Raw genomic sequence first — 26,920 nt, 5'->3', positions numbered from 1 at the left:
CTGCATATATAAAGGTAGATAAAGTATGAAAGCTGTATCATACTTTCAGAGACATTCATTTTTCCTTACCTCATAATTAGTAGGGCATACACTTTCTTTTTTCATCATGAGTATGGAATTACATTTTTATTCCAGATATTTAAGAAATGCAGGCACAGAAAAGATGAAAATTAAATGGCTCATAAAAGAACCCAATTTGTCCTTAGCCTGTATAGCTTCATGTTCTAACTAATGACACCACCAGTAAAAATGAGAAGTAAAAACATTTATGTAATCCTATAGTCTGAAAAGTGCTTAACCTTACAGTACTTACACTAAAAAGCAGCAGACTAGCAGATGCTAAGGCTTGGTACAGCAACACACTTTTCCTATTGAGTCCAAGATATGGTTCATCATTTTTTAAAGCAAGTTTTAATATATTCTCTCAAGAAATACATGGGTTTTCTTTAAATTATCACTAACTTAACAAAAATCTCCTCTGTACTTTTATATACAAAGACTACCAGGTTTGTAAAGTTAAGCATTTAAAAACCGTTTATGGCCTTTACATGTTACACCTACAAAGTTGGAAAGAAAACTGAAATGTTGAAAATATAAAATTACTAAAATACTAATTAAGAACAAAAATTTTAGCATTTTTAATTGCAAAATTTAAATTATTAACTTTAATCTATTATCAGAGTTGATGGATGATGTTCTACAATGTAGTAGAACAGGTATTTTTTTTAAGTGTATTTATATACTGCTAAACACAGTGAACAAAGACAATTTAGTTTTGATTTTGGGATATATAATTTGATTATAAGTAGGAACCTTTATACTTTAACAGTGAAAGACTTCTACAATAATCTTACAGGGGTAGATTTTGGATATATTTTAGAACATAAAAATTAAAAAACAGAGTTACAAAATAAAGAACTGGAATTTTTTCCTCCTTTGTGAAATGCCAAAACTCTTTTTTCCAAATATACACATTCTAAAGTGAATGTCATCACAAAAATTAATAATTATTTTAATCAATAAATCTTTACTAGTTTAATTTTCTAAACATAATTGATAATATTATATAGGGGCACAATTCCTTAAATTTGACATTCCAAACCCTTCGTATATATATTAAACCAAAAAAATTGTCTAAATGTTAGCTTCTATATAATTTGACACTGAGAAGGTAAGTTTGCTGAATATTATGTGTATGTGAACCAAGTTGCCAGAATGTCTCTGATCTGACACTAAAGCATGAGATTAAAGAACATCATTGTTCAATTTTAGCACCCCTCTTTAATATTAGAGTTAAAATTATTATCTGTTTTTTTTTTAAGATTTTATTTATTTGCCAGAGAGAAAGAGAGAGCACAAGCAAGGGGAGTGGCAGGCAGAGGGAGAGGGAGAAGCAGACTCTCCACTGAGCGGGGAGCCCGATGTGGGACTCAATCCCAGGACCCTGGGATCATGACCTGAACCGAAGGCAGATGCTTAGCCGACTGAGTCACCCAGGCGCCCCTATCTGTTCTTTCTTAAAAAAAACTTTCCTTCCAAGAACTTAAAGCAAGGAGGCTTTTCAGTGTCACAAATGGGAATATACTGAATAACTTGCTTTTAAAATGACTTATGTAGAGGTTCTCCGTCAATAAGCAAGTTATTAAGATGATACTAATCCAAAAATTTAACTAAGGTTTGCTTTATTTTTGAACAGCAGAAAACAAGTATAGATTTATATTTAGTAAACATGAAAAGCTAATAAATTTCCCATAAGCAAAAGTCATAATACTGAAGGATTCCAAAAAGAATTGGTATTTCAATTACCTAAATAAATTAAACATTTATTAATTTTTATATTACAACACAACCTTTATTATCACAGAAAATATAATCAAACTAATAGCTTAATAAAGATAAATGTACTTGCAACTTCTGACAGTAGTGGCGTACATTTTAGCAATTTCAAACTTGCACTCTATCTCCCAAATCAGCACGTCTGGCTCGCCATTCAGTTTTGTTGCTGTCATCATACTTCTTTTATGTTGCAACAATTAGAAGCATTTTCCCATGTCTAAGACATCATGAGTATGAATAATGGCTTCTGGCTTAACATTGAGGCTTTACTAAAATATGTACACAGTCAGCCAAATGCTTTATCTCTACATATTCTAATTTTTAATGGTTTTCTGGACCATCTCAACATATAAACCCAAACAACCCTAGTGAAATATTTTTAAAGTTCTGTTCTATCATTTGGGCAGTTAAGATGCTAGTAATAGTGTAAACTGGTATGATGTTTGGAATACAGTTTGAACAATGAGTCTTTAAAATATTTTTAACATTTGGGGGCGCTTGGGTGGCTCCGTCGATTAGGCGGCCGACTCTTGATTTTGGCTCAGGTCATGATCTCAGGGTTGTGAGATCAAGCCCCTTGCCAGGCTCCAAGCTGCCGCTCAGCATGGAGTCTGCTTGTCCTTCTCCCTGCCCCTCCCCCAGCTCACTCATTCCCTCTCTCTCTCTCAAATAAATAAATTTAAAAATATATATTTATAACATTTTACCCCTAGAAGCTTGCATCTTAGGAAATAAGACTAAAATCAGAAAACATTATATGCAAAGATTATCATACATAATTTACACTGAAAAAAAAAAAAAAAAAAAACCCACCACAAACCACCTAAATGTTCAATAATGGTAAAGTGGTTAAGTATATTATAGTAGGTATACCTGATACATTAATAGGTAGCCATTAAAAACTATGTTAATGATAACATGAAAAATGTCAATATTGAAAGAAAAAATTGATTTGAATATGATCCATAAATTAAAAACGTAAAAAGAGTGGGATGAACTATAAACTGGTAATAATGATCATGTAGTCTTCTTTGTCTTCCTTTTTTGGGGGGCATTCAAATATTCTACAATGACCATAATGGGCTGGTGGAACTTTAAAAACCATACTCTTTGTATAGTTCTATTTCCTCCACCAAATATCGGATGGGGTTGATTTAAGCTGCAACTTTTAATCTCTTGTTTAGAAAAGTATCATTTGGTCTCCTAATAAGGGATATTTTTCTGCTCTTTCATATGATCAATGTTTTAATATCTTATTTATAAAGTGAAAATGTTTTGAGAGATCTCAAAATAAGATGTGGTAATGACCAGTCACATTAGAAGCATATTCCTACAGAATAGGAATAACATTAGTTATGAAAATTATAAAATTAATTCAGTCTTTTACAGGAAACCATACAGGCAGTACTTGGCACAATTCTCCTTAAATAAATAACTGAAAGCAATCGTTAGCAATCTATTTTAGGAAATGATTTTTTGATATTAAAGAAATCAATGCTATGTTTTCAGGAGGCAGAAAGGCTGTAAATCTTAACAAGTAAATTGGGAGAAAATTTCTTCTTTAATGTACCATCAAGGCACACGATAGTGCTATTTTGGCGAGACCAAGAGTTTGGCTCTACACGAATCATTTGGAAAGCTGCTTCCCATAAAGTTGTGGAATACTTCCAGCTAGTTACTCCAGTGTTCCGTCTGCTTTGTATTTTTTCCTCAATGAAACAGGACAATTAATAAACTCTGGTTACAGTACAAAGCCCAAGTTTCAGCAGCAGAAATATTATCTTTGGATCTGAACTGAGGGACATAAGTTATTCAAAAACAGTTCAATTCTCAGAAAGTTGGCCATTTGGAATGCACCCTTATTATTTTGAAATTCTTCTCTTTCTTGTGCTTTCCATCATTTTCCTCTCACCTTTTTTCTCCCTAATAGTGTCATGCAGGTCATTCATTTATTGAGTGTCTACTATGTAACTGTATCACTACTTCTGACCTTTCTCAATATGTAATTAAATGTCAGTTTACCCACTAAATGCAGCATGATTCTAGAGAATTCAATGAAGGAAAAGAAAATAGAATACTAGAATACTAGAAACATTCTCCTTTCAAGTGGCACAGAGGTTGTGATATTGCATGTGTAGAGAAAGTTCTAGGATCCCAATATACTGCTTGGCTCTGCTGTGAACATTTACATAATCTTACCCTATAAATGCTATTCATTAGTTTTCAACTTTTAGACTCAACTTACAGATAAAATGTGAATGACTTACATATGATTACAAAACAGAAAGTAAATATTGCCAATCTTGACAATATAAAGGTGCAGCAGGGAAATATGGGAAGTATGGGAAATAGGGAGAGGACAGGTGAGAGAAAGGATAGGGGCACTAATATATCACATAGTAGAGTCAAGGGATGCTCTCTGAAGTCCATGGAACAAAAATAAAAATTTAAGCCTATTAGAGTTACAAAATAATCAGCCCACACAGGTGGGTTATGATACCTATAGGAATTTCATTTCAGATAGTAAATGGAGCCCTAAGAATTTTTTTAAGAAGGGTGTTGCAATGGAGGCACCTGGATGATTCAGTCAGTTAAGCATCTGCCTTCCACTCAGGTCATGATCCCAGAGTCCTGGGATGGAGCCCCACATCAGCTCCCCACTCAGCAGGGAGTCTGCTTCCCCCTCTGCCTCTGCCCCTCCCTCAGGTCATGCTCGTTCTCTCTCTCTCTCAAATATTAAATAAATAAATAAATAAGAAGGGTGCTGCAATGGACAGTGTTGAGAACCACTGCTCTAAAGGGCTTATGTAAAAAAAAACCAAAATGGTGAGCACAAAGGATATATTTTACTCATTTATTTCCTCATCACTGTTAACAATTAAAATCCTAATAAAAGAACTATAACCTTACTTTAGGAAGAGGAAGTTAGGGGCTATGCTCTTTTTCTCAGTGGGCTCTAGGAAGGACCAAAATTCTCTTTGGAAGCAGCAAGTGGTGAATCCCAGTATCTTCTTTGACTCTTTTCAACCACCTCAGTTGCTTCTCACTGGTTCAGCAAAAACTCCAAATTCCTTAGATGATACTTGTCTATCTCTTCAGTTTTCTTTTCTCTTTGTAACTCATGCACAAATAGTAAACTATTTTTGGTATCTTGAATAACATATATAGTACATACTTTTCTATATGCCATATTCTCTCTTCCCTTGTCTCCTAGTCAAATTCCTTTTCGGCTCAGTCCTCAGGAATATTTACTGACCCTCAACCTCCAACCCAGACAAGGCAAATCACTCCCTCTTTTGGGCTATCACTACATCTAGCCCATATTCAAATAGCTACAATCATCACACTGCCATTATAATTTTTTTTACTTACATATTTGTCTCCCCAGTTAGACTATGAACTTTTTCAGGAAGGAAGTCTTACTTATCTCTGTATTCCCAACAGATAAAAAAAGAGTATTGAATAAATGAATGAACCTCTACCCTGGGCTTCAGTTCTAGGACCTGTCCATCTAGATATACAGTTGACCCTCGAGCAACACAGGGGCTAGGGTGCCAACCCGATGCAGTCAAAAATCTGCGTATAACTTTTGACTCCTTAGAAACTTAATTACTAAGAGCTTACTGTTGACCAGAAGCCCTACTGATAACAGTCAATTAACACATGTTTTGTATGTTATATACATTATATACTAGCTGCTTTTTTTTTTTTTAAGATTTTATTTATTTATTTGACAGAGAAAGACACAGTGAGAGAGGGAACACAAGCAGAGGCAGAGCAACAGGGAGAAGCAGGCCCCCCGCGGAGCAGGGAGCCCAATGAGGGGCTCGATCCCAGGACTCTGGGATCATGACCTGAGCCGAAGGCAGACGCTTAACGACTGAGCCACCCAGGCGCCCCTATACTGGCTTCTTATAAAGGAAACTACAGAAATGAAAATGTTATTAGAAATTCATCAAGAAGACAAAATACATTTTCCATACTGTACTTATCAAAAAAATCCATATATAAGTGGATCTACACAGTTCAAAACTGTGCTGTTCAAGAGTCAACTATTCTTCAAATCTCCCTATCCAAAGCTGAACTCATTTTTACTTTGAATCAATGCTTCCTGCTATGTCCTTATCTCCATTTAATGACACTATTATTAGTCCAGTGTTTCATAACAGAAATCTGGGAGATACCCGTAGACATGTCCTTCTCTCTTATTCACCATATTCAGACATCAGCTCCTCTCAATTCTAACTCCCTTAACCTCCATATTCCCTAATCCATCTTTCATTTCCCTTGTTAATACTTTGTTTCAATCTTCCAGTATTTGATTCTTAGACTTTTGTGACAACCAGGCATCACTGCTGACTTACTCAGGTACTGTTAGTGCAAATTAGAGCCAGACAAATGAGAAAGGCTTTCCTTTCAGGAAAAAGACAAAGAAAAGGGTCATCATGAACACATATCTTGAAGGCAAGCACGGCCTGGAAGGATGACTGTGCCTTTGTGAAAAACAAAACAAAACAAAACAAACTACTTGGGGGCGGGGAGGGGGGCTGGGTAGCTCAATCAGTTAAGCATCTGACTCTTGATCTCAGCTCAGATCTTGATTTCAGGATTGAGTTCAAGCCCTGCCACAGAGCCTACTTAAAAAAAAAAAAAAAAGCAAAAGCAAAAGCTACTCCAATCTGGAGATGGCTTTTAGATCAGCCGCTCAGTTGTCCTGGGAATTCCCTTTACTTCTCTCCTGTGCTAAATTCCCTATTTCTTCGATAGTACATAACTTTGGTAAATGGCATCCTCCACTGCTCATTAAGTAGGAGTGCATAGGAAATAATTTTTTGAGTCTTTGAATGTATGAAAATGTTATTATTCTACCAGCATAGTTACATGATAGTTTTGCTGGGTATAGAATACCTATACTGAAATCACCCCCCCCCCTAAATTTTGAAGGTATTGTTTTATAGTCTTCTTATTTAAAGTATTTCCTGGGAAGTCATTTGCTATTATAGTTCTTGATTCATTGTATGAGAATTTTGTTTCTCCTCTCTGAAAGCTTTTAGGATATTCTCTGGGGTTTCTGATTTTTCACAATGATGTGTGTTTGTATGAATTATTTTGCAATTATTATAGGATACTAAGAAGAATCCTTTCAACCTGGAAACTAATTTCCTTCAGTTACACAAACTTTCTTTCTATTATTTTGTTGATAATTTCCTACCATTACATTTTTTCTCTTCTCTTTATGGAATTCCAATTATTTGCATGTTGAACCTCCTGGACTGGACCTCTATTTTGTATCTTTCCTCTCTTATTCTAAGCTCCTTGTCTTCCCCTCACCTCCCTGCCTAAAAAATTTCCTTAACTCTTTCAACACAACTACTAATCTTGAATTTTATTTTTAATTTCTAGGACTCTTATATTCTCTTATTATAACCTTTTAATAATTTCCTCTGTTTCAAAAATGCAATATCTTCTTTTAGTTCTCTGAAGCTATTAAATAAAGTTGTTTTTTTTTTAAGTTTTCATCTGGTCTCTGTATTATCTCTGTTTCCTCTTTTCCTCTGAGTTTGTTTCTTTCTTAATTTTTTTTGGTGGGGGGGGAAGGGGCAGAGGAAGAGGGAGTGAGAGAAAGCATCTTAAGCAGGCTCTACACTCAGCACAGAGCCGGATGCGAGGCTCAGTCTCACAACTCTGAGATCATGATGTGGGCCAAAGCCAAGAGTCTGATGCTTAACCGACTAAGCCATCCAGGTGCCCCTTTAATTTTTTTTAATAAACTTTCTTTTTAAGAGCAGTTTTAAGTTCACAGCAACACTGAGCAGAAAGTATGGAGAGTTTCCACATCTTCCCTAACCCCAAACATGCACAGCCTCCACCACGATCAACGTTCTCCACTAGAGTGGTACATTTATTACAGTCAATGAACCTACACTGACATATCATTATTACCCAAAGTCCACAGTTTGGAGTTCGCTTTTGATGCTGTACATTCTATGGGTTTTGACAAATGAATAATGACGTGTATCCACTAGTAAAGTATCATACACAATAGTTTCATTGCCACCAACATCCTCTGTGCTCTGCCTATTCATTTCTCCTTCCCCTCTAGCCCCTGGAAACCACTGGTCTTTTCACTGTCTCCATAGTTTTATCTTTTCTAGAATGTCACAGAGTCAACCATTTTTTAAAAAGTAGGCTCCAGGGGCACCTGGATGGCTCAGTCGTTAAGTGTCTGCCTTTGGCTCAGGTCATGATCCCAAGGTCCTGGGATTGAGCCCCACATTGGGCTCCCTGCTCCGCGGGGAGCCTGCTTCTCCCTGTCCCACTCCCCCTGCTTGTGTTCCCTCTCTTGCTGTCTCTTTCTCTGTCAAAAAATAAATAAAATCTTTAAAAAATAAAAATAAATAAATAAATAAATAATAAAAAGTAGACTCCAGGGATCCCTGGGTGGCTCAGTTGGTTAAGCGGCTGCCTTTGGCTCAGGTCATGATCCCAGGGTCCTGGGATTGAGTCCCACATCAGGCTCCTTGCTCAGTGGGGAGCCTGCTTCCCCTCTGCCTGCCACTCTCTCTGCTTGTGTAATCTCTCTCTCTGTGACAAATAAATAAATAAAATATTTTAAAAATTAAAAAATTAAAAGTAGACTCCATACCCAACATAGGGCTTGAACTCATGAGCCTGAGAGCAAGAGTTGCATGCTCTACTGACAGAGCCAGCCAGATGCCCCAAGAATGTTATACACCTGGAACTGTACAGGATGTAGCCTTTTCAGATTGGATTCTTTCACTTAGTAATACACATTTAAGGTTCCTCCATATTTTTTCATTGTTTGATAGCTCATTTCTTTTTAGTGCTGAATAATATTTCATTGTATGGATGGACCACCATTTATCCATTCACCTACCAAAGGACAACTTCGTTACTTCTAAGTTCTAGCAATTATGAATAAAGCAGGTATAAACATCCATGTGCAGGTTTTTGTGTCAACATAAGTTTTCAACTCATTTGGATACCTAGTAGTAACATCTAGATCTGGTAGTACAACTGCTGGATCAAATGGTAGCCTCTATACCTTTTCATCAGAATCTTCACATGTTGTGTCAACATTTACCTTCAAAATTATAGAACGGGTACTTTCTCACATTTGGAGCTTGCATTTGGAGTATGAGGGTAGAAAAATGAGTTCACCATAACTCCAAGATCTTTGGCCTAAGCAACTACAAGGAAGATGCTATCATCTACTTAGGTGAGAAAAGAGTGGAAGGTATAGACTGGAAGTGCAAAATTGGACAGTTTGGTTAATTTGAGATAGATAGATAGATAGATAGATAGATAGATAGATAGATAGATAGATAGATATCTCCAAGTGGAGATGTCATGGAGGCAGTTGGATATGAGACTGAAATTCAGGGGAAGAGACCCAGGCTAAGGACATAAAGTTTAGGGTCACCAGGAGCCCTAGTGAGTATAAAAGAAATCAGAGGAATAGTCCTGGGGTACTCCAATGTTTAGAAGATGGAAAGATGAAGAATATTCAGCAGAAAAAAAGAGGAGTATTCAGTGGAATAGGACGGAAACCGGAAGAATGTAAATAAGTGTCACACAGAGGAAGGAACAACTAACTACTAAACGCTGCTGAGCAGTCAACTAAGGTGAAGACTGACGACTGACTGCTGGATTTAGCAACTAAGTGCAAGTCACCGGTACAATAATTTCAATGGAATGATGGGGGAAAGCCTAACTGGAGTGGGTTCAAAAGAGAATAAGAGGGGGAAAAAAAAGAAAGAATGAGAGGAAGGGAAACTATCTGGCATAAACAAGTCTTCTAAGGAGTTTTGCTATGAAGGCATGGAGCCATATTGAAGGAATGTGGAGTCCTTCTTAAAACAGAAGAAATGACAGATTCTTTGTAAATGATAGGAAGAAAACAAAGGAAAAAAGATGATAAAAAAGAAGAAGAGAGAAGGGAGAGAGTGGCTGGAGGGATGCAGGTGAGAGCAGATGGGATCACAGCAGAAGTAGAAAAGCTGGCCTTAGATAAGAACACTAAGAGTTCATCCAAAGTAACAGAGCATATGGCACAAATGATAAATGGGAAGGTGTAAGTGGTGGCAAGAGCCTATAATTTAGTTCATTTATGATTCCATCTTCTCAGTGAAATAGAAATTGAAGATATCAGCTAAGAATGTAATCAAGGAGAATGTGTTGAAGGTTTGAGAGAAAGGAGAAGATATGAAAAAATCACCTCCTAATAGCAGAGTAAGCAAGTGAATGAACTAAGGAAGTTAATAAGGACTGTGTGATAGTGTCATAGGTCCACTAGACACCGAATTATAGTGATATCACTCTGCGAGGTTATGTGTTTTTCTTCAGGAACATTCAATTGCACAGGTGCGTGTGTGAAGTAGGCAGAGTCACATTTAACCATGGTTGGATTTTGCTAGAGGAGTAGGATGATAAAAGGGAGCAACAAGGGAGTGCTTGTAATAATGTACCATGAAACTCCAACTGGACAAAGAGGGGATATATGGACAAGAGAGTGAGGGAAAGTACAAAGGTACTTTGAATCAATGAATTCCCTCCTGCTGATAGCGATGTGGAGATCAGAGGGGACCTATGGGTTTATTCCATAAGCACAGAAGTTTCCCCAAAGAATCACAATAAGCCAACTGTTTCTGAGAGAGTATTGTGTACAACACCTTGCACTCTTTAAGGGTTTTGCATCAGTGGGAACTCATAATAAAAGCTTGTACTGACCAAAGCCTTGGCATTTTATATACATTACTGTATTTCATTCTCACAATAATCCCAAAAGGAAAGCATTATCATTACCATTTTATAGACAAACTAAGGCTAGAGAGATTAAAGTACCTTATATGCTACCTCAGCTCCTCAAAACAGTCTTCAGAGACCTCAATCCCTATATAAAATCCAAAATATCAGAATTTCACATGAAGAAATCCTTTATTTTTATAAAGATTAACATTTCCCTTGTACTCCAGGCAAATAAATGAAGAAGTTATTTTGTAAAGACTTATGATAGCCCTTTCTCTGACCAATCTGATCTGAGTAATACTCCTTTATGACACTCCAATACATTGAGGAAAAAAATTTAGCTACATGTTATTCTCTAGTCTTTTATGTGTGTGCATATATATACATATATATATATATGTATATATATTTTTTAAAAGCCTACCTCCATAGAGAATTTTACAATGACTGAAGGAGTTCAACGGAAGACAGGTGCATCAATGTATATGAAGAACCATGAAGAAGTTAGTTCATGGACCAAGCAAGCTACAAAAATAAAGGAAAAGAAAAAAGAGAAAGAAACAGAGGTTTTCAGTTCATACACCCCCTAAAGAAACAGAAAAGAACCAAGACAGTGTCAGAATTTTAAAGTTAAATATAGATGAACTGAAGGAAAAAAAAAAAACAGCATTACTTGGAAATCTTCCTAAATTGAGTATTACTTCCAAATAATTGAAATTAATAAAGCATGCTATAACATTTTAGTTAATGAAGACATAGTTGCCGTATGGTTGACTAACATATTATTCTTTCAGTAGAATCCATAATAAAATAACCTATTAAGATGTTAAAAACTACCACAATTAGGTAAAAATAATCTTGTCACAGAGAGAAGCAGAATTTCAAAACATGAAATTTTTGAAATTTCAGCAGGATTTATAGATACTTATTTAATGCTATTATTCCTGAATTTGGGATGCTGTTATGAACAACTTGTACTTTCAGATTACTATCACTGCATTGTTTCCTAGTATTTTTATCTGCACTGTCACCCAAGCCCCTTGAAAGAAAAGGCATACATTTGCAAGCTGGATGACCAAAGGTGCTGGTACAAGTTATAGCTGTGAACTGTGGATCCTAAATCAGCTTTGCCTAAGAATCATCAGGAGGACTTTTAAAAACATATTTCTAAATTGCACCTCAGATTCTTGGAATTAGAATCCCTGTGGTTTATGAATCTCTGTTTATAAAAAGATCTGCAGGTATGTCTGATGGCATAGACAGATTAAATAGAGTAGAGCTAAGTATGCTCTGGAGAGTCTTAAAATTCTCAAGAAATACCTTTGGGCTTCTCTCACCTGTTCCAGCCAGAATCCTATTTTTATCTATTTTATGTATCTATTCTGCTTCTTAAAGTCTGAAAACTATAAAATCTGATAGAGCAGAGTGAATTCACCCACACAAGAATTAAACTCATGATTCTGGCATCAAAACTGACCTAATCCAAACATAAAAGAGACCAGACAGATAAAAAGACCAGGATTGATGGACACAGAATATTTGTTAATGCCATAAGAAAAGCTCTACTAAAGCACTTCTGTAATTCATATACTTTTATTCATTGCAACTGAAGAGAACCTAATACATGACTGAATTAAAGTTCCAAATGGAAAAATGCATATACATATCTAAATTGTTTTAACTGCATATAATTCTGTCATTTCCAAAAAAACTACCTTATTCTAGACTTGCAATTAAAAATATAAAACTAAATAAATCTGAAGTTTAGTGACCTTGTCTCCTACAGAGCAGGCAGGAATAAATCTGAAAAGGTGTTCTCCTTGAGGAAATAATCACCCTAGGAGAAATATGATCAGAATAAACACCTGTCTACTGCTTCCCCATAACATAAAGTTTGGATTCTTTAAACCCCTTTCAGGGGTTTCCCCTAACCTACCCTAATCTAGAAAACTATGCTGTGTGCTACAGAGAAAGGCAGGTAAGTTTCCTCCTCCCATTCTGTCTTTAAATATTCTCCTAGGATTGGGTCTATCTATTCTGGCCTTTTGAAATTCTCCATTTCAACCACCCTGCCTAATAATAATGTACACCTGCTGGAAATTAAATTTGAGACATCCAATCCTTTGTGTGGTTATCATCTCAAAGGGTTGCTTCAACAAATAACTCAGCATAATATTTTCACTCACCTGTCTGAATGCACATACTAAGCAGGAGGTGAACTGAGTAAGAAGCCAGGAGAGCAACTATCAACAGCAAGAAACTGAAATATAAAAGAGTACATGGTCAAACCCCCACAAAGTTTTCTTTTTTGAGGTATCTCATTACAAAACAAATTTTTTTCACATTCAAATGTTCACAGGGACTATCTTTGAGTAGTTGGATTATGGTTACTAAAGAAAATATTATTCTGTATTTACCAAATTTTATTTAAATGAAAATATACTGCTTTTAGATTAAAAAAAATAAATCAGAAAGAAACAAACTTTATTTAAAACAAAACCAATTTTCTCCTTCAGCACTCTTATCTGCTGACTGCTGGTTCAGCCATTCAGTGATCTTGTACTGTTTCCCTTTTATAACTATTTCTTCCTATTTTAAGTCTAAACAGAAGTTTTAGTTGTGAAATCTCATTGTCTTCTTTTTCCTTCCCTCCATCCCTCCTCTTCCAATGACTGTACCTCCCTATTATATCTTCACCTATAATACTGAGTTAAGACTGTATTTCCTAGGGGCATCTGGGTGGCTCAGTTGGTTGAGCATCCAATTCTTAGTTTCAGCTCAGGTCATGACTCCAGGGTCGTGGGATGGAGCCCCATGTCTGGCTCCCCAGTCAGTGGGGAGTCTGAAGATTCCCTCTCTCTCTCCCTCTTCCCCTCCCCCACTCACATACCCTCACTAAAATAAATAAATCTTAAAAAAAAAGACTGCATTTCCTAGCATCCATTAAATACATACACACTCACCAAACCAAACCAAAGCAGTTAACACACATCTATTGACACAATTTGAAAAGGTACAAATAATGTAATAATTAGGGTCCTTTCACCAAAAGTGTGAAAAGAGACAATATGCATAATTTCCTACTTATTCTCAGGAGGATACGGACAGGACAAGCTTCTTAGAAAGCTGGCACTAGTGAGTGCCCCAAGAAGTTGAAGAAATTCTTTATGGTCTACTTAATACTTGTTATTAAGTAGCAAAGCTGAGAGGTACACTTACCATTTGTATACAAGTACACCTGTCAGTACACTTGAGGCCTCACAAAATAACAGTTTGGTATCACTAAATGGAAAATGTGACATGATTCAGTAAGGACATGTTCAGTGGTATACATCTGCATGTAAGGCCCTGGAGTACAAAATGTGATTTTTCAAAGGGAACCCAAAAATGAGTCCTATGATTATGTCTTGCCTAAGATGTCAAATACAGTTTTGAAGTTTTAAAATTATGAAAGTTTGTTAAGAAACAAAACAAACAAGCAAAGAGGGAAAAAGAGAGATAGAGAAATCAAGAAATAGACTGTTAACTATAGAGAACAAACTAATGGTTACGGGGGGGGCGGTGGTAATAGGTGATGGGGATTAGGGAGCGCACTTGTGATGAGCACTAGGTGATGTATAGAATTGTTGAATCACTACGTTGTACACCTGAAACCAATATAATACTGTATATTAACTAAAGGGAATTTAAATTAAAACTTTTAAAAAATTATGAGGGGCACCTGGCACTCAGTAGAGCATGCTCAGGGTCATGATTTCAAACCCCACATTAGTGTGGATCCTACTTAAAATTTTTTTTAGGTTTTAAAAATTATGAAAGTTTGTGCATATAACCCATTATAAAAGCAAGTTGGGGGGGCGCCTGCGTGGCACAGTTGGTTGAGCGTCCCACTCTTGGTTTCTACTTGGGTCATGATCTCAGGGTCACAGGACAGAGCCCCGGGTCAGGCTTCTGGCCCAGGTGGAGTCTGCTTGAGATTCTCTCTCCCTCTCCCTCTGCCCCTCCTGCTTGTGCACACGCTCTCTCTCAAGTAAATCTTTAAAAAACAAAAAAAGGCAAGTGGGTTACTTAAAAATTGGTTTGCTTATCAAGAAATTAAAAATAAAAGCAGAAAATAAACCTAAATGAGACTCGATGCATTTTAAATTTCCTGATAAGATAGATCTGCTTCTATTGATAAACAAAACAAACGCTAAATGCTAAAGATAAGGTCTAGTTCTAAAGGATTTCAGTTTCACAGGGAAACTAACTTGCAAACAAATCACTATAACACATTATAATAACAGAATGAATATACAAAGTACTATGGAAACGCAGAAAAGCCAGGAATGTCTCCTCTTTTGGGCCAACTGGAATGAGTCGAGTCTAGATGAAAAGGAATAGGCACAGAACACATGTCTCAGGGAAACAAGACTACCTAAGAGTAGGAAGACAGGAGAAGATGGGAGAGAAATGAAAAGATTATGAACTTAACCCTCATAAAATTGCTATTTATAGGTAATCTGTATGGCTGATAAACTTTAATTCACTTTGGCCAACTTGACACAACAAATAGCCACTCCTTAAGGTTATTATAAGCAAGTGTGGATCAAGTTTCCATTTTAAAAAATTAGCCACACTTTTGGATAAAAAATACAAATTATATTGCATCCCTCCAAGCTACAGACTGGCAACAATAGTAGGAAAATGCTAGAACCCCAGAAATAATTTAACTAGACACTGTATAACACCAGCTCTGGAGCCTATCTCTTTGCTTCTCAGTGTACTATCAAAATGGAAGAAAAATAAAATAAAAGTAACAGTAAAAGAAGAAAAAAAAAACTCACCTAAATCCAAGGATGCCAGTATGAGCCATAACATAAGCTAAGCCAAGGATGCCACTTCCCATGATGGCATTCGTCATATTAAACACAGAAAAACCAAATGAAACACCTGGGGATCCCTGTCTGTAAAGTTCCTGCAAGCACACAAATTTAATAGTGTTAAAATGTTTGGATGGTGAAGTTCAAACTTCATCAAGAAATGAATGACAAGTTATGGAGAAAGTCTCCTGCAAACCACAGGCACTGTGTGACACACTAGTTTCTCAAGCAGCACTGGTTTCCTTTCTTCCCTTCCCACCTCTCACTAGTGCAGCGCCAGGAATCTTGTTTCTTAGGAAAATCATCTCCACCAGTACGGAGCCCAGGCAGACTTCGGGAAAAGCCATGATTAACCTTGTGACTGCAAAAGATGAAGACAGGATAGGAATGGGGTGGGACAGAGAGAAGGGAGATGGCCTCAGCTCGTGTGATTACTGAAGAAATCCTTAGTTAGCTTGGGGCTGCTGTAGACCATGGCTGCTCCCCAATACTGGGACTGCAAAAGTAATCTCTATATATTTAATGAATTAAGTCAGCTCAAATGCAAGGATGGTCAGGAATACCTTGCAATGACGATATAATACATAGAAGCAATTCACGTTGCTCTACCGAAGATACCCTTGAAAACACCCTCTCCCAAAACAGCATTTGGGAGCAAAGTCCTAGAAACTGTTACAGAGCAGGGACTTGAGTTAAAAGGCTAAGGACCCACTGCACAGGCTTTAGGGCCAAGGAAGTACCTATGGACTTATCACCAGGCCACCTCCACTCCTTCACCGCTAAGGATTTCTGTATGAAGATGTTTCTTAGGCAGCCAATGACTAAGTCTAGAAAGAAAAATCTTGTTGACTCTGGCAAAAACCTCACAAGACTGGTGGAGGGAACAGGAAGTCCACAAAGACACTCACAAACAGCACTGAGTTACATAACGCTAGGGCTGCTCATCCAGTCAGCCTCTTCCACCTGTGCCTGCGCCTTCAGCTTTTCTTTCTGAGCCATGTTACGCTGCTAGCACATTCATACACTCCGCCGGCTCTCATCCGCCTCTGGCTGCTGCCTTAGGGCGCCATCCGCCAAGAGTCAGGCTCCAGCTTCTCCCTTATCCCCATGCCACACCCCCACCTCCTTCTTTTCCCGGTCTCACTTGCCAGGCATTTCAGGGAAGCCCGGAGGCCTTCAGCACCGAGAAGGAGCGGAGGCCACTTACGTTGCTTAGCAACGGGCTCAACTCTTCCGCCTCCGCCTCTTCGGGCTGCTGGGCAGAGACGTACCAGCTCCGCTCAGCGTTGACGATCCCCCAGGGTGCCTCCATACTGCTCGCTGGCCGACTACCAGGTCCATGTGCGAGCTACCACCCCAGCCCTCCAGTCGTTAGTCGCATCGGAGGCGGGGCTGTGGGCCCGGCCCTTCTGAGTTCCGGTACCTCACCAGGGCGGGGAAGAAAGGAGGGAATCGACGCGATCTGATGACGCTCGCCCCTCGGTGGCGAACGGTGATGATGTCATCGAGGGCCAGCCTTCCGCGAGCGGCCCATTTACGAGCTGCACCAGAGCATGAGGTGAGGGGTCTATTCTCGGAGTCAACCGCGGAGCGATGCCAGGAATTGGGATGGTGACGTTGGTGAGGTGGTGACCGCAAAGCCCCTGAGGGGAGAGGCTGAGGGTCGGGCGGCAGTACCCGTCCACCACGATCTGCTCCCCGCCGCGCGCCTCTTGGGCGCAGAAACGTCGCGAGGTCACCCACCGCCTGGGTGCTGAGCCTAGGTCCGAGTAGTGGCTAGGAAGGAATGTGTTTAATCTTTTCAAAAGCTTTCTGAAAGAGCCTTTCATTTTACACGTGGGAAACCGAGACTCGGGTTAAGATATTACAAGATCACACAGCTGGTTAACTGCTAGCCGAATTTGAACCCTGACTGTGAAGTTTGAGAATTGCTTTACAGGGTCCTGGGGCAGGGCCCTTTCCCCTGCTAATTGGTTCTTTGGTATTTTAGAAGGCAAAGTGAATAACTGATACTATGAATGAATGGAAGGGGCATGTAACATTTAGCAAATCCTAGTCCTCAGAATACCAAAACCTCAAGTCATAGGCAGGACTTGTGGTAGTAAAACATTGAAGACAAACAACGTAGCAATATATTAAGACCACGGGCTCTGAAGTCAGTCAGACCTGGTTTTTAATCCTTGCTCAGCCGCTTACAGCAGCGAGACTGGGTGAATTAACCTACTTCTGACCTTTAGTTTGCTCGTTTACAAAATAAGGATGTGATATCACACACCTCCCAAGATTGATAATGTGTGTAAAGCATGTAGCAGTCAGAAGAATATCCTAGTAAATATTGCCATTGGTAAAGTCTTAAGTATAATGACCATTTCATTTAGAGGTGATCTTTTAACTCAAATCTCAGACTTCCAATCCCACATGTATGCTATAGAAAATTGTGGGTGGAGAAGTTCATAGACTATAGGGAGGCTGATGGATCACTAAGCCCTTGTCGTGGCAGCAGGTGGGTTGAAGGTGCAAATTTATCATTTATTGCTAATAAAAGACAACATATCATGGAAAAGATAGTATACTTGTCACCACTAGAAGTTTTAATTATCAGCATTTAGCGGTTGTTTAAAACTGTAGAATTCAGATTTTTTTTAAGATTTTATTTATTTAGAGTGGGGGGAGGGGCAGAGGGAGAGAATCTCCCGCAGACTTCCTGCTGAGCACCGGGCCTGATGCAGAGCTCAATCTCATGACCCTGTGATCATGACCTGAGCCTAACTCAAGAGCCCCACACTTAACTAAGCCACCCAGGCACCCCTAGAATTTAGAGTTTTATTCTTAAGCTATTGTGAACATGTAAGTTTGTAGTTTTATGGTAATTTTTTTAAATGCATACTTTTTTTTAGGATCTTATGGAGGCCATTTGGATTCTCAAGAACACTTTTTAAAGTGGAAAGCTGTAGAATATCTGAATCAGAATCACTGACTCCACTAGGTTGGACATCACAGATACAGAAGCTTAGCAGAGCACCTGGTATTTTCTTGTTGGATCAAAGAAAAAGATTCTCAACCATGCCTGAAATAGAATCAGACCAGAGAGACTCTGAATTGTTTTCACCACCCTCTAATGTTCGAGGAATGACAATACTTGATAGAACAGCTTTTAAAAAGACAGTAACCATCCCAGTGCTTAAAGTAAGGAAAGAAATAGTCAATAAATTGATGCGATCCCTTAAAAGGGCAGCACTGCAGCGCCCAGGCATAAAACGTGTGATTGAAGATCCAGAAGATGAAGAAAGTAGACTAATTATGTTGGATCCCTATAAAATATTTACTGATGATTCCTTTGAAAGAGCAGAACTCAGTATTTTAAGGCAGCTTAATGTCAATCCACAGATATCTAAATATAATTTGGAACTAACTTATGAAAACTTTAAGTCAGAAGAAATCTTGAAAGCTGTGCTTCCGCAAGGTCAAGATGTGACTTCAGGTTTTAGCAGAGTTGGACATATTGCCCACCTGAACCTTCGGGATCATCAACTACCTTTCAAGCATTTAATTGGTAGGTATGTCTTTCATGTACTAGAAAGTAATTAGCAAGTTCTAATTTTAGTTTTTAAAATTATTTTCTTAGATGTCAAATTACAGAAGCAGGACATTTTATCATTTTAATTTTAAACTGGATCTTGGGCTACATACCCTCTCTTTTGAGAATAGTTTTGGAATATTCTTTTTTTTTTTTTTTTAATATTTTATTTATTTATTTGAGAGCGAGAAAGCGAGCATGTGAGAGAGAGAGCGCGAGTGATGGAGAGGGAGAAGCAGGCTGCCCATCGAGCAGGGAGCCCGATGTGGGGCTCGATCCCAGGACCCTGGGATCATGACCTGAGCCGAAGGCAGACGCTTAACCGACTGAGCCACCCAGGCGCCCCGTTTTGGAATATTCTTTCCCGAGTGATAGCAAAGCTCTAAAAATCATTTCAGGCTTTTGTGTATACAGTATACAAGCATAGATTAAACTCAAATCTTTCGCTTTGGCAGAATTCTTTGGCATCTTGTCATTTTGGTACACAGGACTTATTTGACCCTCAGGACTATGTTGAATTCTAGGTTTCTTAAATTTGAGTGTTTTACCATGAAAAGTGCAAGACCTTTACTCATGTTTTGATTCAACTGATTGAGCCTCTTCTATATGTCAGGCACCATACTTTGTTTTTTAGTGCCCTTATCCTTTTAGAAATGGTGCTTTTGTGGGATGCCTGGGTGGCTCAGTCAGTTAAGCGTCTGCCTTCAGCTCAGGTCATGATCCCGGAGTCCTAGGACTGAGTCTCACATGGGGCTCCCTGCTCAGCAGGGAGCCTGCTTCTCCCTCTGCCTCCTGCTCCCCTTGCTTGTGTGCGCTCTCTCTCTTCCTCTCTGACAAATAAATAAATAAAATCTTTAAAAAAAAAAAAAATGATGCTTTTCTATGTTGTACCTCCGTAAGCCCAAGTTTGAGCCTGGGTCCTTTATCCTTTGGGATAAGAAAGAAGACGACTAATCACGATTGCAGTTAACCTTATACAAATATTTGATGTCCATGTATTCTCCAGATTAATTTTTTTTAATGTAGAGTAATTGTCAGCACTTCTGGGAATTATTTTCACCTTTAAAATGTAGTTCTCAATATTTTGCATGGGTAGAATTTCAGAAATAGGCTGTTATGCATTTCCTTTGTTTTTATTGATGGACGGGGCTAATAATATAAAAAAATATCTAAGCAGATCTTTATAATTATAACTGGGTGCAAATGTCAAGGATAAGCTTTGCTATGAGTCATTACTTGCCATAACTCAAACATGCCTTTTGGCATCCCTACTTTATAAAGGGGCATTCAAAGATTAAAAGTGAAACATTCTCATACAGTGATAATTTTAAAGCTTTTACTATAGACTTTCAGAATTGGTTTTGGTTTTTTTATTTCATGCCTCATTTCAAACTCCTGTAACCTTAAAAATTGAGTTCTGATACTTGAAGCAGAACAGGATAAGAACAATGATTGGCTAGAGTTTATTGATATTATCATATTCAAAATCAGGTATCTAATTATCAGAAAGAAACTGGACAAATTTTGGTTATATATCAGTGTATTTGTATTTTTGAGTACTTTTTACTAACTTACAAATCAAGTTATCTTTTTTTTTTTTTTAAAGATTTTATTTATTTATTTGACAGAGAGAGAGAGAGCACAGGTAGGCAGAACAGCAGGCAGAGGGAGAGGGAGAAGCAGACTCCCCACCGAGCAAGGAGCCCAATGTGGGGCTCGATCCCAGGACCCTGGGATCATGACCTGAGCCGAAGGCAGACGCTTAACGACTGAGCCACCCAGGCGCCCCTCCAAATCAAGTTATCTTTATGCAGTGAGATTAGCATATAGATTCTTAAAAATTTTTTAAGTGCTGAAAAAAAGGTAGACTAATTAAAGGGCATCAATATACCATTTCTGGTGTATTTTATTATCTTTGTAGCTTTTTCGGCTCTGGCACATATTTGACAAAAAGAACAATTTAAGTAAATGAACATTGTATTTAGATAAGACTCTAAAGAATGTTTCTTTTTTTTTTTTTTAAGATTTTTTTATTTAAGAGAGAGAGCGCACAAGAGAGCGGGTGGGAGGGCTAGAGGGAGAGGGACAAGCAGACTCCCCACTGAGCAGGGACCCTGAGATCATGACCTGAGCTGAAGTCAGATGCTTAACCAACTTAGCCACCCAGGCACCCCAAGAATCTATGTTTCTTTTATTTGAAAACTTATTTTGCTGTTCTATATTGCCAAAGGGAAGGCATCTGTTTCAAGCACACAGTAAAGCAGACATTTGGTTTGGGGCCAATGGGGACAGGCTGGTGATTTCTGAGATCATTTGTTGCCATGCTCCTTACAGCTCTTCTTTCTGTTCTTTACCTTATGGTCTACCTTTTTGCTTATTGTTGTGTATTGGTCCATTTGAGATTTAGTAAAAAAAACATGGAAAAATATTAGGTAGATCCAAACGCCTAGAAAATTTTTCTTTCTTTCTTTTTTTTAAGATTTTATTATTTGACAGAGAGAGAGTGAGAGAGCATAAGCAGGGGGAGCAGCAGAGGCAGAGGGAGAAGCAGGCTCCCTGATGAGCAGGGAGCCCGATGCAGGGCTCGATCCCAGGACCCTGGGATCATGACCTGAGCCGAAGGCAGACGCTTAATGACTGAGCCACCCAGGAACCCCGTTATGGGTACATTTTTAAAGAAAAATTTTTGAGGGGCACCTGGGATGGAGCCCCACATTGGGCTCCCTGCTCCACGGGAAGCCCGCTTCTCCCTCTCCCACCCCGCTGCTCGTGTTCCCTCCCTCTCTGTGTCTCCGTCAAATAAATAAAATCTTAAAAATATATATATACCCATATGGTTTTTTGTGTTTGTATTGAAGGCTACAATAACTTTCCTAATCTGTTGAATTTTTAGAATTGCATGCCACTATATACACACTAGATGCAATTTTTGGGTCTATAAACCAAAAGAAAATGGTTTATTTCCATTTCATATTTTCAGTTTTATTTTACAACCAACTGGCAATATTTATTATGGATTCTTCTCTTTCAGGCCAAGTTATGATTGACAAAAATCCAGGAATCACCTCAGCAGTAAATAAAATCAATAATATTGATAATACATACCGAAATTTCCAAATGGAAGTACTATCTGGAGAGAAGAACATGATGACCAAGGTATGGAGTATTTTATTGTCTCCTAGGTACAGATTATATCAATTAATGTTTAGAATCTTAATAGATGACAAAGATTGAAAATATTTATGATAACCTAGTATTGATGAGTATGTGAGAATGTGAGCATTTGTATATCCTTTTGATGGGAGTGCAAATTTGATACAAATACTCAGGAAGAGTATATGGTAATATATTGCCATTTTGAATAGGTACATCCTCTGACCTAGCATTGCATTTACAGGAAGTTATTTCAAGGATATAATTGGACAAAACTGTAATGATGTATGTACTAGGTTCTTCATCATTTTTATAACAAAACAAACAAAGGAATGGAAACAACCTAAATGTTCATCAACGAATTGATCAAATTCTGGTATATAAAATAATATATAGAGTAGTATATAGAATATCGCTCTTATTTTAACTAAATATTTATGTAAATATGCACATATATTAGAATGTTAACAGCGGGCATATTTTTATTTGATGTAGTTACTAGTGACCTTTGTTCTCATCTTTATACTTTTCTACTGAGCACATATTTCTTTTATAAGAAAAACAAATCTATTTCAAAGAAAAAATATTTTTAATATGTAGGAACAAATTCCTGGTACCCCCAAAATATCATCCTCTACCCCCAAAATCCTCTGGAGTGCTGGAGAATATAAACTTTTTTAAGCCAAAAGTCTTAGATGATTATATATTAACATATGAAATTTTGTACCCAAGCTAGGAAATAGGTTAAACTCTCTTCATAACTTGAAAAAATTTTAATAACAAAGTCCTCTTAAAATGTTAGATATGTCTTTTTGTTTGTTTCAAGTTCTTGTTTAAATTCTAGTTAGTTAACATATAGTGTAATGTTGGTTTCAGGAGTAGAATTTAGTGATTCATCACTTACATGTAACACTCAGTGCTCATGACATCAGGTGCCCTCCTTAATGCCCATCCCCCATCTAGCCCATCTCCCTGCCCACCTCCCCTCCAGCAACCCTCAGTTTGTTCTCTATAGTTTACAGTCTCTTATGTCTGCTTCCCTCTCTGCCCCCCCTCCCCCTACATTCATCTGTCTTTTTTCTTAAATTCCACATATGAGTGAACTCATATGGTACTTGTCTTTCTTTGACTGACTTCTTTTAAACAGGACTTCATAAAACTCAGAGTTTGCAAAATAATCATTTTTTAAGATTCTGGGCCACATAGACTTAGGTGAATATTTTAGGTATAATATTATTTCGCCATAATTTAATAGTAGCAGAATATTAAAATGCCACTTACTACACGCTTACTATTAGGCCTGAGCTAATGTTTTAAATATAACAAATTCTGAGAAGCCCACAAGATAATGGTTGTTGTTTTTAATATTCTCTTTATGCAGATGAAGTAACAAGGTATGATTGTGCAGGGTGTTTGGAGCCAGGCTTCTGACTCCAGAGTTCATGCATGGTCTTTCCCTGTATAACCTCCATGGCCTACTGCTTGTATATAATGTATGAGTTCTGTTATGGCAAGTAAGATTTGAGTGTGAATCCTTTGCTGGGATCAGTGCTTAGCTCATCATACACTGATTGAATACTGCATATTCTTCATTTGGTACTGCCATTTAGGATAGCAGGTGGCATCATTCTCCGCGATCTAAAAGTTCTGAGAAACTTACATAATTTTTTAAATGGCTTCTGATTTCTTAAGCCAACTAAAGTTTGTTCTTAAGATATATTTAATACTTAGCATATATACCATATAATAAATGTAAAAACTCACTCAGTATAATTTCTTTGCTCCAAACAGAATCACATTTAAGTTTGACTTTAGGAGCTCATGCAACATCTAAGTACTTTGTGTGTATATTGTGAGTAAAAAGATTCCTGATGCTGACTGGGTGAGTGAGATATCAAAGACAGTGTGAGTAAAACCAGAAGGATACTTAGAATGTATTTTTTTTTTTTAAACTAGTACTGTGCTTCACATTAAAAAGGGGGAGTAGAAAGGATATTTCAGGAAAAGCATTCCAAGACATATTCAGAACCTTCCAGTTTGTGTATCTAGAAAGAGTTTTAGTTGGCAGAATAATGAAGGAACATTTCCAACTCTGGAGCCTTAACATGGCCAGAGCATCTGATGTGGTTGGGAAGAAAAAATATTTACACAAATTTGAAGGCAGAATATTCCATGAAGGCAGAATACAGAAAATATATCTCTATCAGATTTATGGACCTTAGGAACTTTTTTGGCCCTTTGATTCTTCATCCATTAAAATAAGGGCTGAGGTCACATTCCATGACTTAAACTGATGGCTGAGGTCACATTCCATGACTGTAATTTTAATTTTGTTTTCTATTTTCTGTCATGTTTATCATAGTCCCAAAAGAAATGGCATGAAGTCTTAAATGTGTTCAAGACTTAGCTTCACTGTATATATTTAATCAATGAAAACTCAAATTTGGGAAAAAAGAAAATAGCAGAATGATTTGTTGTATACACTGGCTCTAATTTGTAGACATGAAACTTGCAAAGTCCAAGTAACTATCTAAAAACATAGTAAAATACCTCAAAATTCATTGGTACATGGCAGATCTATATCATGCCTCCCTCTTACAAACTGAAAACTAAGGAAGCTTATTTGCTGAGTGGAAGTGCTATCTGCAACTTAACTAGTCATCATGAAGATGTGTGTGGTGTGTTGTTTCAAATTATGGGTTTATTTCGCTCTCCATCAGGTGACAAAATAGAGTATGATTAAGCCAGTCAGTTGGCCTGTCTGAAAAATTCCTCATGTGATTTGGGAACCACTTTATGGCCCATTAGAGTGAGATGGAGAGACTTTTCTCATGTCAGAGTCTTAATATGGGTTGTTAACTGGCCTCAAAGATAGCATAAACACTAGAATTCTAATTAAAAGGCACTGTTATTTGCTCTTAAATGTAAATGTATGTGTGTGGGTATATCCATCCAGTATTCATGGCTGGAATTTAAGACTAAACAGGTTAATCAAAGTATAATACCTTTTTCAGGTTCGAGAAAACAGCTACACCTATGAATTTGATTTTTCGAAAGTCTATTGGAATCCTCGCCTCTCTACAGAACACAGTCGTATCACAGAACTTCTCAAACCTGGGGATGTACTATTTGATGTTTTCGCCGGGGTTGGGCCTTTTGCTGTTCCAGTAGCAAAGAAAAACTGCACTGTATTTGCTAACGATCTCAATCCTGAATCCCATAAGTGGCTGTTGCACAATTGTAAATTAAATAAAGTGGACCAAAAGGTGAAAGTCTTTAACTTGGATGGGAAAGACTTCCTTCAAGGACCAGTCAGAAAAGAGTTAATGCAGCAGCCAGGACCACTGTCAAAAGAAAGAAAACACTCTGTGCACATTGTCATGAACTTGCCAGCAAAGGCTATCGAGTTTCTCGGTGTTTTCAAATCGCTTTTGGATGGGCCACCATGCAGCATTGAGCTCCTTCCCATAGTGCACTGTTACAGCTTTTCCAAAGATCCTAATCCTGCTAAGGATGTTCAGCAACGAGCTGGGGCTGTGTTAGGCATTTCCTTGGAGGCATGCAGTTCAATTCACCCAGTAAGAAATGTAGCCCCTAACAAGGAAATGTTATGTATCACCTTCCGGATTCCTGCTGCTGTACTCTACAAGAACCAGACCCTAAATCTAGGTGAGCAGTTTCTGGGAAATTAAATGTAAACTGTAATAGCCTTCATGGAGCTTTCTTAGGCTACATATATATTTTATTTATTAAATTTGGAAATATCTTAAACTAATTCTAGTTAGATTTTTCAATTCAGGATTCCTTGCCACTCAGTTGTGACTCGTTTCCCCCAATTTTACAAATATTAGCATGGCATACACACTGTTCAGTCTAGTAGAAGGCTATTTCATTAAAATAATAAATTCTCGCAGGAATGTTACTATTTGATGTATAAGTTGAGTATTAAAAATCTTTAAAATGCCTATATTATTTGCTTTTTAAAAGTATTTTCCAATGTTAAGTATTTTAACTAATACAGGTTTTCTGGATTTGTTACAGAGAATCATGATGATCCACCTCTTAAACGCCAGAGGACAGATAAATAAAGTCTTTTCAGAAGAAAAAACTCAAATTTCCTCAGTCACTTAATTGGAAACATTTTCTCCCTCTCCCCACTAGACCTTTACATAATGAAATATAATTTGTATGACTTCATAAAATTTTAGCAGTTAACTTTAGTATTGAACATTTCTATTTTACCCTTGTTGTCTTATAAGTTGAAGATTATCAAATTAAAATTTAAATGACATAAGTCTACTAAGTATAGTTTATCTGTTATAATCTTACAATCTAAATTATATCTAATTCTTCATTAAATATATTTAAATATTGACTGTCTCCCGGGAAAATAGTTTTTGAAGGTGGGATAATTCCTTGCTAAGAAAGTACTAATACCACTTTGCAGTGATCCTCAGTGTCTAAATTTTATATAAGTACCCCTAACTTATCACTGTATAAGTAATAAAAATGAAATCATTTAGATCAGGGATGGCAAACTATGCCTGGCAGGCCAGATCTAGCCTACCACCTGTTTTTGTATGGCAGATGACTGGAGAATGGTTCTTATACTAATGACTGAAAAAATTAAATCTTGTGACATGAGAATTATATGAAATTTGAATTTCAGTGTCCATAAATACAGTTTTTTTGGAACACACCATGCTCATTTGTTTATGTTCTG

At 37.5% G+C, this 26,920-nt stretch overlaps 2 protein-coding genes across 6 annotated transcripts in view; one reads left to right on the top strand and one right to left on the bottom strand.

Annotated features, from left to right (window-relative positions):
* SLC38A6 (solute carrier family 38 member 6) overlaps positions 1–16,877 on the bottom strand; it is a 62,599-nt gene extending 45,722 nt beyond the window's left edge. For 2 of the 5 annotated variants that reach the window (XM_045900987.3, XM_064571139.1), the window contains exons 1-3: positions 16,675–16,816; positions 15,432–15,562; positions 12,792–12,865 (exon numbers count right to left, since the gene is read on the bottom strand). In XM_045900987.3, the coding sequence (XP_045756943.1) occupies positions 12,792–12,865; positions 15,432–15,562; positions 16,675–16,779 (310 nt within the window). In that variant the 5' untranslated portion in view covers positions 16,780–16,816. Of the gene's footprint in view, positions 1–12,791; positions 12,866–15,431; positions 15,563–15,726; positions 16,321–16,375; positions 16,589–16,674 lie in introns of those variants that run through there. The other 3 variants (XM_045900989.3, XM_045900990.3, XM_064571140.1) reach the window with 3 other exon arrangements.
* Positions 16,878–16,888: 11 nt separating this feature from the next.
* On the top strand, positions 16,889–26,865 carry TRMT5 (tRNA methyltransferase 5). The gene is given in 6 exon segments (XM_045900986.3): positions 16,889–17,025; positions 18,365–19,020; positions 22,076–22,200; positions 25,212–25,866; positions 26,239–26,279; positions 26,281–26,865. Coding segments are annotated over 6 exon segments (1,530 nt in total). The 5' UTR covers positions 16,889–17,020; the 3' UTR covers positions 26,329–26,865.
* The last annotated feature ends 55 nt before the right edge of the window (positions 26,866–26,920 follow it).

Source organism: Mirounga angustirostris, unplaced genomic scaffold, assembly GCF_029215605.1.
Source record: "Mirounga angustirostris isolate CCGP_5_RB_7025 unplaced genomic scaffold, mMirAng1.0.hap1 SCAF_9, whole genome shotgun sequence".
Classification (NCBI taxonomy): Eukaryota; Metazoa; Chordata; class Mammalia; order Carnivora; family Phocidae; genus Mirounga; species Mirounga angustirostris.
The sequence above is the reverse complement of the archived record's forward strand: the minus strand, read 5'-3'. Positions and strand labels throughout refer to the sequence as shown.